The 13,386-nt window shown below is 39.8% G+C and overlaps 1 protein-coding gene across 1 annotated transcript in view; it reads right to left on the bottom strand.

The window, feature by feature from the left end:
* PIEZO2 (piezo type mechanosensitive ion channel component 2) overlaps positions 1–13,386 on the bottom strand; it is a 296,323-nt gene that overhangs the window by 4,035 nt on the left and 278,902 nt on the right. Inside the window, exons 43-50 of the mRNA XM_021388274.1 lie at positions 13,130–13,344; positions 10,762–10,920; positions 9,353–9,500; positions 6,698–6,886; positions 6,171–6,263; positions 4,685–4,857; positions 3,033–3,149; positions 664–743 (exon numbers count right to left, since the gene is read on the bottom strand). Coding sequence (XP_021243949.1) covers positions 664–743; positions 3,033–3,149; positions 4,685–4,857; positions 6,171–6,263; positions 6,698–6,886; positions 9,353–9,500; positions 10,762–10,920; positions 13,130–13,344 — 1,174 coding nt within the window. The remainder of the gene's footprint in view (positions 1–663; positions 744–3,032; positions 3,150–4,684; positions 4,858–6,170; positions 6,264–6,697; positions 6,887–9,352; positions 9,501–10,761; positions 10,921–13,129; positions 13,345–13,386) is intronic.

The raw sequence follows: 13,386 nt of genomic DNA, 5'->3' as shown, positions 1-13,386 counted from the left end.
ATTTTTCAAAACATGCTCACTCAACCTTGAACAGTAATGCACTACACAATGAGCAAGAAAATGTCTGCGAGTCAAATTTAACCTCTGTTGAGAAAGGCATTCTTAGTTAAAGACTTCTACTTTTCCAATCCAACAGGTTTTACATATGTATGTATGTACACATGTATGTACTTGGCACGTCTATGAATATCTATAGACATTCTGATTGGGTACTTTGAAATTCAATTATTTATCTAAATTGTATTCTTTGAAGTCAATAAGAAGGGAGGAACTAAAAACAATCGTTCAATGTCATTATTCAAGCTCATTACATTTGCAGACATGCAGTGCTAGTATTTGCAGTAAAGTATTAAAGAGATGCAGAGGTGAAACTTGTCAACATTTTCTTAGAATAGAAGGGAAAGCAGTTTCTGAAAGCAGACTTGAAGGAAAAGCACAGTACTTTTAATCTGTAGACTCCTTGCTGTTAAATACAAAGCTAAGGTATATCCAAATGCATTTTCTGCCTTGTACTCTTGTCTCTCCCCAAGCCTGTAGACACCAGGTAGAAACAACTGTAAGAGTATTTCAGTCTAAGGTGCCCCATAACAGTTAGCAAATGTGCAAGTTTGAGTGCTGCACTTTTTTCAACTGTACTCTGTTTTCCATGGCCTGGATACATACCTGTCAATAGCTGCTTTATGGGTTTTGCCAGAGAATCACTAGGAGCCTTGATGTAGTATGGATACACTGTCTCTAATGTTCTGGAAAAAAATGAGAAAGCAAATATTTCATATTTTTATACCTCTAAAATAATTTAGAAATACCTAACAAGGCTATACACAGTTCCCAGTAATTCTTGGCTTAAGCTCTGATTTTATAGTGTTCAGATGTCACATCTGAAAGTTAGCTGGATTTATTAACTATATTCTGTCAGTGCTTCAGCAGGGAGCTCCATCCATAATGTCCCCTTTCACACGCCATGAATCCCACACACCTGGGGCATATGTGTTTGCAAGGAATGCAGAATTTATATTTTGTTCACCCTTTTAACAAAGCTGCTTTTATAGTCAGCTATATACGCAGAACAAAGAAAGGCAACACATCACCAGTAATAAACTAGCTAGGAAAATATGTAGAGAGAATATTTATTACTTCAGAATTACAAAATGTATAAATAATAATATCTGAAGAGTAAGAATTCTTCCTATAATCTTTTATTGGGAAATACTTTCATAGTTTGTATAATCTGGAGGATTTCAAATTAAAAGGAAAGATGTTTGTGGAAGTTCCCCATTGGACTCAAAATTGAATCACCTTAAGTGGGATAAATTACCAGCATCCAGAGAGAATTAAAAAATTCATTAAAAGCAGAGATGCTGCCCTAAACTTCCACCCAAGTGAGTGAAAAATTCTTTGTGATCAGGCCTAGGGGGCAGGTAGGAGCTCAGCAGCCAAGCTGTTCCAACAGAGCTGTGGCAGAAGACTCCTTGCAGAACTTGTCACATGGCTGTCAGCTGCTGCAAACATTTATTTCTTTGTGACAAAGTTAAAAATACTCAAATCAACAATATTATTGCAACACAGGCGAATGCAGCTCTATCTTCTATGTCACTGCTAGGCTTCTGCGAAGAGAGAATTACAGATGAATTACATCTTCCCACAAAGGAGGAAAACCTACCCTCTTTGGCATTACATAGCCCTAGGAAATATTTCTGTATCTTCATGGGGCTAAAAAAATAAAAAATCTATTTTAAATGTGATGATCAGATGTGCAGCAGCAGTCTTTTCAGTCTCTTTTGGAGTACAAGTGTGCATGGGTGCAGAAAGTGAAAGCTGCTGTACATCTTACTTCCACGTTCTAAGAGAGATGAACCAATCAGAGTTTTCACTCTCCAGCTGGCCTCAACTTTAAATTTACAATTCCTGTGGCCATAAATCAGATCAGGTGGCCTTCAGGGCTAATGCATTGGCCCAGCGACATTTAGAGACTACTTCTACAACGTAAATCCCAGTCAGCAGGCAGAAGGGGAAGAGTCAGACTGTGTTCAAACTTGAGAGGCATCACTGCTGTTAATGTTATAAGGCTACATACATACAATAATGTTTGATATTCAGATGAAGAGAATGTTCTTATGCCTTTTCATCACAGGAAAAGATCTGATGTCAAAAGTGACTGCAGATGTTACCCTTTGATCGCAGTGATTTAACACTTCCTTTCCAATCTAGTGCCATTCAAGAATAACAATGAGGAATGCAGTTTGGATGGTTATTTAGAACAAAACATTCATCAGTATGACTTCCTCAAATCAAGTTGAACTCAAGTAACTCAGAGTAGAGTTTAACTGTGAATATACTGTAATGAACTTGTGCTTATCCAATAAATCAAAGAAAAAAAAAACTAATAGCTTCACCACGTTTGTTGGTAGAGTTCCAGTGTTCACAGACTTCTTGGCCTTCTTTTACTACAAACAAATAAGCTTTGAACTTTAAGGCAGTGTTATTATTCTGTGACCTCAATGCTTTTGGCTTCTGTGAGTAAGACTACAAAGCTTTTTAGAGGTGGTTGATCTTGGAGAACTTCCTGATACTTTACAGTATGTCTAAGCTTAGAGTTGTGGTTGCAGAAGGGTCTTAAAACCCAAAAGATCAGGAAAAATCCAAAGACTCTTGGAGTTCTGCAAACAGTGAGGAAGGACTAACTGCCTAAAATTTGAACATAGGTAGTTCCATACAAATATGTGGAAGAACATTACAGTAAGGGTGACAGAGCACTGGAATAGGCTGCCCAGAGAGGTTATGGAGTCTCCTTCTATGGAGATATTCAAGATCTGGCTGGACATCCACCTGTGTGACCTACTGTAGGGTACCTGCTTTAGCAGGAGGGTTGGACTGAGTGATCTCTTGAGGTCCCTTCCAAACCCCTGCAGTTCTGTGATTCTGTGTGGATATATGGGCAGACAAATAATATGTCTGCACAAGACTTGCCTCCTTAAGAAATTAGAATTAAAAGAAGTAGGTTTGCATGTAACAGGCAAAGGAAGATAACTTACACCTTTTCCAATGGCTTTCCAGACATCATTGTAGCAATATCTCTTCTGGTTTTCTCTGGTAGGCCAAAGGTAAGTTTATCTGATGCTATTTCTGCTTTGGCACCAAGAGTGAGATTTCTGTTTTAAGTAAAAAGTAAGAGACATAGTCAACCTACACTGGGAGCAGAAACTGAACACTTGTTCACTGAACACTAGGGCTGACTATCTAACTAGTCTGACCACAATGACCCTGTCCATTCCAACCTTTGCTAAATAGCAAGCATCGTGCACCCTCTACATGAGATGAGAACATAGCTGGACAAGGATCAGCTTCTGCACACTGCCTTGTGTCATGCCCTGTGGTTGGGATGCAGCAGGAAGGCACGACAAGCCCTGGGCTGCTGGGGACTGAAGAAAAGTTCCCCCAGCAGATGATGGGCAAGGGCAGAAAGTGTGTATGCTGTCTGAGTGAAACAAGAGATCATGGTACAGCTGCTTGTGGTCTCCTGGCCTAGGTGAAAGACAGCAGTTTCCCTTTACAGAATAAAACCGGGAGGTCACCGTGGTAAGTCTTTACCACTTTCAGTCATTTATGGTTGCAGTATAATCCACAGGATATAATTTGAGGGTAAAAAAGGTCTCTTTCAAATCCTGTGTATGAATGTTTGTAGTTATGCAAGTATACTGGCAAACTGAGTAGAGGCATTACAAATTAATATAAGGTTTAGAAATGGATGAGGAATGTAATTCACTGGCTTAATACTGCATGCTTCCAGGAAAATAAGGAGGGTCATGTAAAGTTGAATTAAGACTGCAGATTTGTTACAAGCCTAGTTTTGACTGTGAAAGGACTGACCCAGTATATTCAGAGCTCCCAGTGTGATTCAGCTGACCTGTTCTTGAGCACGGTCTTTTGCCAGAGATTGTTATAATAACCAAATGTCTACTTCCAATAAAAACCCCATGTAGATACCAGGGCAGTTCATTTCCAATTTAGCCCAGCGGTCCAAGGTGGCAGTCAGTAGCCAAGAAGCCATCCTGGTGACTTGGTATGCTTCAGCCTGCATCCAACTACTGCATATTTTTAGGCCGGCTCTTGCAAAAACTTTATTGTAAAGCAGTATTTCACTGAGGCCAAATAACCACAAGTAAATAGGTAAAAGTCTCAACAAAGTGGATCTGTGCCAAGTAGCAGAACAATATCTCCAAGTACACGTGTATTTAAAAAATAGTCTTCTATCAGTTTGAGATTCCTTTAAAAAGAGGGTGTTTCTATTTCCTCTTTGGTTTTCTGCCTTGACTATGTCTAAATCTTCAGTTCCCATAAATGATTACAAGGTTGTTGTTCGAGGCAAAGTTTATTTGAACATCTCCATCTAAAACAAACTGAAGTGTTTTCACTTTTCCCTCCTCCCCCTCAAGTCCCACTGAAAACTGTTCCCTGCTTTTTTAAATCATCTACTTGGAAGTGACTCCATTTCTCTATTTATTTCTTGAGAATTCCTGTATAACAAAGGTCACCGCTGCCTCTCTCCCTCTTACTTTTTAAAGTTTTATTTGCAATACAATAGAATCTGCTGAAAAACTAAGCAAAAACGTGCAGTGTGGAATTGTTCTGTTCAAGGAAAGCTTTGCAAATGACCCATCAGACTTACAGCAGTCGTATTGGTTACCTTTGAATGCTCCATGAAAGAACTACAGTGAACTCAGCTGAAAAATCCAGCAGTCCCTGTATCATTTTCTCTCTACTTGGAGGGCTGATGGTCCATAAGGAGTTTGAATTCCCTTCTAGATCTGCGAGGGTTATATCTTCTTTTCCATAGCCCTCTAGAAACTGCAAAGCAGCCTGTAGTTGCGGAAAAGGAAAATAAACTTTCAATGCCTTGACATTCACAAGACATACAACCACATTTCCTGATCAGATAGAATTATAAATACTTGATTAATCAGAAGTGCATTCATTTACATGGATTGCTCTGTAGGTACCCGTTGGGACCTTAGATGAGAAGGGAAATAGACAAAGCATAGCCAACCCCGGAAGGCAAAACAATAACAGCCCTGCAGTTCACAGAATAAATACAATGACCAAGTTGGCCAAAATGAATTTGAATGTTCCTCAGGTATACTCTGTAGAGTACATTTTCTCTTGAATAATTTCTAATATCCCCTTCTATATGTCTGGATCCAGTAGGCTATGCTGCTTTCAGTCCAGACCAGTTTGACGTGTGCCTCTGATATTTCACACAGCTTCACTGAAACTCCAAACAGTACCAGTGATCAGCACAAAATATAAACAACTGTGCAAACATAGTGCCAAGCCTTACTGCTGTGGAATGGCAGACATAATCAGGAGGCACAAGACACCTGGCATCTCTTATTAGTTTTCATATTTTTATTAAAATTGTACTCTGTCTTTTGTTAAGCATCTTTCAGCATGGAAAGATGTCTGCAATTGATAAGGCAACTTGAAACCATTGACTTTCAAAGTAGATCACGATTACAATATTACTGTTACAACTCCTGAGCTATTTGGAAGCATCTAGTATTAAAAAATGTTAATTCTTGAATGGGCTAGAAGGAAGCACTTCTCTTAAAGTGGTATTGGATCAAAATACATTCACTTTAGTAACACAACAGTTTCTGCAAAATACCAGTCTTTTTTGCTACAGAAAGTTGAGGCAACTTTGGGCACAGTTCACCATGAAATAGGGAGACTGTGTTTAAACTAAGATATTCTAATGCCAAAACTTTTCCAGGCCATACACACTTTATTGTGACAGCATCACATCTCCCCACTGGAAGGTGAAAGCCAAGTGCACTGCAGGAAGGAGTGTGTGGCTTAAGAGTGCCAAAAGTATTGTGTCCCCAGAACACATTTGTGTCCTTCAGAAGGAAGGTTTCTATTCAGGTGACAGGAAAACTAGGACTTCTGTCTTCCACAACTTTGTGCAAAGATGTTTTGATTAATGGGAATTTGTCTCTTCATAACGCAGCCCCATCTTGACAAATGGTCTGACCAAACCTTTACTAATGTGCCTTTATGTACACAGCTTCCAAATGATGGCAGTGCTGCTGACCACTGACCACAACCTCACAACAAGTCCCCCATAGAAACATGCATACATTTTAAAGCAATGAGGTAGTCTACATTTCACTTACAGTGTTACCCCTATAGCTTCCCAGAAACGCACTGAAACCAGTCTGATTCAAATCCTTGAGCTGACTCTGCTGAGCACTCATTGTAAAAATAGGCTGGGAAACAAAAGAACACACACTTGTCACATTTACTTCACATCATCTGCTACACACACAGTACAGCATCCTGTGCATGACAGTCCATCAATTCAACAGAAAGCTATGAATTTATTCTGCTAAGAAGCAAGCTACCTCCACTTAATTATCTCACATTCACCATGGGGACCTGCAGGCAGTTACCTGAGTCTCCCTGATGTAGGATAATTTATTCAAATTAAACTGCCAGTAGGTTCTGCTTTTAACTGGCAAGTGAAGATAATATTTTACATCAATGATGAACTGATTCTAAAAGGGATCACTCGTGGGAGTTTGTTTTATCTCTTGCATAAGCCAGAAGAGTTTCAGTCAGAAAATTCAATGCAGGGAACAAGGAACAGTGCAAGGAAATACAGTGCAAAAACAGATTTCTTTTGGTCTGTCTTCTTTTTTACCTGATAACCTCCTAGAGTTATTGTGATTGATACATCTAGAGGCTTGTTGGTGATGCCTGCAACAGATTTGATTAAAGACATGAAGAGCAGTGGGAACCAGACAATACAAATCAGCAAGACGATAATCATGCCACCCATTCCATACTTCACAACTTTCTTTTTCTTCTGGCCTCTTGGTTGGGGATATCTCTGCAAAAGCAAACAGCAACATGGTAATGTCTTTTCTATCAATGAAACACTTGGTATGATTTGATGGGTGAATGAATCTTAAGGACTCCGGTTTCCTGCTGTCATTTGTTACCTATCATTGGGCCAATTATTTTGAGATTTTTTTGCCAAACCTGCACAGGCACTGAATTTTGGCAACTACACAGAAAAGTGCCAAATGAACCCACATCAAGTATGTATATACCCAACCCAAACTCCATGATATTGGGAATGACCAGTTTTCTTGCATTTTTCTTTCCAAAACATTTTATCACAAACTTCATTAAGGCAGAATTTCCATCATGGAGCTTGAGATGCTGCAAACTATTATAAATAATAATAAAAAAATATTCATTTCCCAGCAGCTGACACATACAATCAATAGGACTGTTACTGCAGTACTCCACAGTCATTTTGTACCTCACGTACAGTGTTGCTAAGACTTGTTCACAGGTTTGATCCAATCTGTTCATGGTGAATGCTGCACCAACTGTATTTGAATAATGCCTCAATCTTTGTTGCTGTTTCTAAAGTCTTGACAGTGTTGATGTAGGATCCTTCCCTTTCTTAGCTTCTGAGACCAAAAATGGTTTTGCTTTATCCTTTGTTGCCCAGAGAGGTTGTGGATGCCCCATCCCTGGAGGCATTCAAGGCCAGGCTGGACGTGGCTCTGGGCAGCCTGGTCTAGTGGTTGGCGATCCTGCCCATGGCAGGGGGGTTGAAACTAGATGATGTTTGAGGTCCTTTTCAACCCAGGCCATTCTGTGATTCTATGATTCTCTCTAAAAAGCAGATCATACAGCAATACTGTTTCCTTTTGCCCATAATTCCACCCCCGTTATTGGCCTCATGATTGAACACTTCCATAGCATCACCACCCTCTAAAATGGCTTATCACAACTCTAATTTATTGTGGTGTGTTCTCTTACAGGATTGAACACTGCACGGTGTTTTAAGATCCTGCCTTTCACAAACTGCATACTGCATGTGCAAAATAAATATGCAGTGAATTGTACTGCACCTCATACACATGCCAGGAATTTGGCTTCAGGAAATTGTTCTTGCTTTCCAACACGAATCCATAAAGCCCTCAGAGAGTATTAAATTTGTAATACAATGCTATATTTAAAACAAATTAGCTACTTTTCAAAAGCATTGTATCAAAGCATTTGTCTTGCACTGCAAAATACTGTTTTCATTAAAATATCATATCAAGATCACCCAGGGGCATATTATTTGTCTGTATGAGATTAGTTCAGGCACCTTTAACACTGTTACAGAACAGCTCAGAGACTCTGAGAGCCAAAGAACTTAAGCATACCACTCAATGTGAGGAGACAGAGAAAATTAAACAAGAGAACAGCACTCATAAAGTTGTTGGTAGTTATTTTGCTACATGGCACTAGCACACACATGCAAGCGTAGACTTCAAGTTCTGTGCTACATCTAATGCAGAGCAATCCTGTTGCAGAGTGAAAAAATGCAGTATGATGGATGGTCAACGTAGAATGGGATTATTATTTCCAGCCTTCTGAAGCCTCTGGTGATGCTGCATTCATGGCAGAAAAGTAAGCCATACTGAGAAAGCCTATCTACGAGATTCGTGTCCACTTCGCTTCTGAGTTAATCTAATTGACATACTTGGAAAGTAAGTGCAATTAAGAAATGGGATTATAATCAAAGTAGTAATGTGTCAGTAACACTTAAAAATACAGCCATTTCATCGCAGATGGACAACTTCTGACTGGTTGGGTCACTCAAAAGAATGCTTAATTTCTTTTTCAAATTGGCAAAATAAGCAAGCATATGGTTGCAATCTTTACAGTGGTTATAAGGAATCCAGAATTTGCAAGTTTAATTTGAGCTGAAGCTTAAATGATTTTAAGAGTCAGAAATTTTAGTCAAACAAATGGTGGATTTATCTGTTTTTTTGCATTCTTTTTGGATGTGTGGGGACTCTCCCAGAATAAAGGAACCAGCTAAGCTCCCTCTGTACTTACATGAAACAAACATTCCTGAGACCTACACCATGGAGGCATGAACTTTTCCTTGACATGGCCTTTCTTTGGAACTGCAGTTTCCCTGCTACTGTGGGTTACTCGTTTAAATAGTTATGGGTAATGTGAGTGTATGAATACTGGGTCTTTCACTCCTGGCCTTGAAATTCAGGCATGCAACTAAACTAGCAGCCACACGTTTGTGGAATTCATCTCGATGGTGGAAAAATCAGGCACAAAGGAGAAGCCATTTGAAATTTCACTTGCATTGACCGTCAACTAACATAAAGAACCCAATAGTCTGAATATTTCTGAACATGTGCACCAGCTGTATCTGCTAACAATCTGCATTTATAGTGGATTTCCAAATTATTTAGGGACTCGTGATTACTTTTCTTCATTTCTGCACAGGGGAGAGGAGGCCTGGATCACTCATATGGGGCTTCCTCACCTTTTCTGACTCTCGCCAGCACTTCAGGATGAATATATGAGCATAGATATCTTCAACACAGATCCAGCTGGAAAGACTGAGAGTGGTATCTGTCCAAACCCAGTCCATTACTGCTCTCAGCTCAGTCAAAAATGGAACCAGGCGGAATCTGAAGGGAGACCACAGCAGATGGTTAGTAAAAAATGGAGGAACCACAGTAAATAAGTATAGAAAGTGTACATGTCAGAAAAAGGAGAACAAAATGAGTACTAAAAGGCAGTTTAATTAGAAATTATGCAGTCATACTATGAGATTGTGTGGCTAATGCTGATGTCTTAAAGGTGATATATTTTGCCACAGCTCACATTCCTCTAGAATCCCTTGTGAGGCCATAAACATGCTTTGGCACCATTATGCTCAGTAGTTGTGTATGATATATTGATGGAATGGTACAAGACAGACATCTTGTGTCAACAAATTCCTCTACTCTGGGAGCACAAAGGAACAAGGCCTTTCTGCAGGATGATGGGACTTCATTTTATACCTCTTCACACCAAGTGGTGCATTGCCTTCTTATAGTAGATGGGCACTCCTCAAATGCATACAGGATTGGGCTTTATGACTCAGAATTAAGCAGCAGAAGAAGGTGGGCTAACAGGAAAGCAACATGCACATAGCGGCTTTTCAAAATGCATCCTTTAGTACTTCCACATTTTCCTGCTTGGCCAGGTCATAAAGACTGCTTCATGTAAAGAAAGCTTTCTTCTACAACTTTTCCTATTGGAGTGACACAAGCCCAAACTGAAAATATTTGGAAAAGGCTGAGATTATTCCAGCTTTTCTGTGAAATACATACATGCTTTGAACTAGCTCAATCACAACATCATTCACACTCTTGAGGCTGTGTCTGTTACTCACACCAACGCTTCTAACTCCTAAAGAGCTTCAGATGTGCAGCACTTTACAAACGGTACACAAAAGAAACTTTTTTTTCAAAGTGGAGATTTGATTTCCCCTGTTACTGTCTATCTCTTTATCCTCCTCCCCAACTGCAGACCGAGAGTCTGCAGACCTGCTCCAATTATCTCTTTTGGGATTTGATGCCTTACTACTTTTTAGGACTGCAGAACAAATAACATTACCTGTTGTCTACCAACACATGCAGCCCCTACCTTTGTATCTGAATATCAGACTGATAACTCAGACTTCTAGATTCAGGGTAGGAGACTGATATTCCTGAGATCTGCATTCCTAAAATTGTTTTTTGCTAGACTACAGGGGACACGTGGCATATACAGAGGAGTATACTGTGCGAGATTCACTGTCTCATTTCCAACAACTCGTGAAGAAAAGTCATGAATAGTCCCAGCATCTCAGAAAGGGTTCTCATCTCAAGGAAGACTGGAGGAGGGCAGTAGGTCTAGACTTACCCTTGAAATAAGAACAGGTTCACATAGTTATAACTTTTTGTGAGGAAGTTGCCAAGAACACGAGTTGGATATCCGCAGCGTATCTGATATGCTGATAAGCCAAAATAAACACATTTCACAAAATACCAGAGCTGGGCAACAGTGTTCTGGCTAAATTTCCTGTAACGGAAAAGACAAATAAAGGAAAATGATGAGCATTGTATCTGTGTATGACCAAATCAGCTTGAAATGTTTTGTGTTCCTGGCAGCTTCCCTTTCCTGAGAACATGTGAAAAGCCTTTGGCCTCTGACTTCAGTGCACTGGTGACACAGTATTTGAAAGAATTTGAATGAGGAAGTCTATAAACAGCATCTGTAGTCACCTCGGGGTCTCAGGGAAGAGAATGGGAACAGCATCTCAGAAGAGTGAGGGCTCTAGAGGTGCCTAGCTACATCACATGAGACTCAACTCAAGAGTGGCACATCTCCTGTGAGTCATGGGTTCACACTGCTTTGCTTCACTTTTCAGAGGGCTGACATCTGCAATGACTACATAGAATTAATGGTTATTTGCATTCATGGATGTACCTCCAATGCCAAGGACTCATACAAGAACTGAAGTTGGTCTCTGAAGACCAGCTTTTCCATCAACCCTTGCTTGAATCAGCTCTAATCACACCTGATCATTCAGGAACCTGCACAGTTCTGAATATCTCTGAAGATGTAGACCCCACAACCTGTCTGTGCAACTTGCTCCAGTGTTTGACTATCATCTGGGTGAAAAGATTTGTTATCCTATCTAGCTGGAATTTCCCTTTCTCCAACATGTGGCCTCTTGCTTTATCAAGGTGCACCTCTGAAAACAGCTAAGCTTCATCTTAATGCTCTCCTAATAGTTAGGTGAAGAGAGGTCATCATCTTCTCCAGGCTGAACTTGTTCCCTTAACCTCCCCACACACATTATAAGCTTCAGCCTTGACTATATTAGTGAACATTTGCGGCAGCCCAGCTTCCGACTGCAGCCCAATAACATGCTAGAACTGCATGATCGACAGGCTTTGTAAATCAGACATGACCCACTGTTTTCAATTACTTCCTACAAAATTATTGTGATTAAGAAACTGGCATGGGCTTCTAAGAATCAGCATGACTTATAAAGAACACAGGAGTTTCAGATGCAGATTTGAGATTAACAACATGAGATAAATATGTCATGAGTTCACAGAAAATATCAAAATTATTTTATTGCTCTTTCTTGAAAGTGCCCAAATCAAGTCAAAAGTTTCACCTCAGTTTTCAGTGGATAAGAGATCCACTTGAAAAATAAACTCTTCAAAACAGGGTTGCAATTATTACTGTACTGTGAAAAAAGAAAACAACCCATTTTTAAGAGGAAAATAGACATATTCTTCCTTCCTCTTTCTTCTTCTTTTCTTTTCTTTTTCTTTTTTTTGATTTACATTGTATCCATATTTTGTTTTTTACCTGTGTAATAACTTAATTGTTTACAAAATGAATTGTGTTCAGGTGACACAGCTGAATTCCCTCCACTGTTAATGGAGTAAGGCATTTTAAAGTCCTAGAGTGAAGTTAGCCAAGAGCTAAAGAGGGAACAGTAACATCTCTGCAGTGCAGATTGCTTTGAGCCGTGCAATGAGAAATGTTAGATTTCCAGGTCAGTCTGATCAGGCATGTGATGCAAGATTTCATGCAGCAGGTGACAATATCCACACCACCTCTAGAGCCATGTGGCAGAACCAGGGGAGAACTTCTGCTCTTCAGAAGAGACATGGCATCTAGATCTTCAACAGTCTAAGGAGATTTAAATTCACATATTCCAAAAGAGCACCTAGCTATAGGTTACTCTGAGAGAGACATTTTCCACTAAGTTGTCTAAATCAGTGTGCAGCCAGGAAAGCAAGGTTTCTGATGAGAGACTAGGGCATAAAGGTAGGAAGGCATGGTACAGGTGGAAGGGGAAAGGAATAAAATTGTGATCACTGCTCCTATGAATACTTCCGTTTGTATCCAGATACTGTCTCATAAAGCATGTAAAACAGTCTAGGGAGTAGGGAACTGAACTAGAGGCCAGCACTCTCTCAGCTGAGTACTCAGTTACAGGCCAGTATTCTCTCACCTGCTTTGTTTTTGAACTAAGTTGAGAATATTTCATTACATACTTTTACTATCTAGTTCCTTCCTCCTCAAATTTACATTGGCCACAGCTATTGCTGTGGAAAGGCACTTTGACATTCTGTTTAGGAATGAGACCAAGAAGAAATTCGTTCGTGATTCCAAAGCTTAGCTATAACTATCTGAAAGTCATATTCAAATAACTTGGTAAAGCATCGGTTTTCAATGAATATTGTATGATTACAATGGTTTATACCTTTCTGTCACTCCAGGCAAGATAAAGAACATCCAGAAATGAATCCCAAAAACAAGGATGACCTGGAAGATGACCTTTCCCATGACAGTCTTTTTGAGGTAGAGCGCTCGGTCTACCACCATGGTACCAAACTGAATGAGCACCATCACCAAAAACGCCTCTGGAACCTGGTCCTCTGATAATGAAGAGGTAATATCTGCTGCTGCAGAGTGTTTCTGAAAGGAAAAATGTAACAGAGTGGTTGAGGAAGAACTGAG

The sequence above is a fragment of the Numida meleagris genome, chromosome 2 (assembly GCF_002078875.1).
Source record: "Numida meleagris isolate 19003 breed g44 Domestic line chromosome 2, NumMel1.0, whole genome shotgun sequence".
NCBI lineage: Eukaryota > Metazoa > Chordata > Aves > Galliformes > Numididae > Numida > Numida meleagris.
The sequence above is the reverse complement of the archived record's forward strand: the minus strand, read 5'-3'. Positions and strand labels throughout refer to the sequence as shown.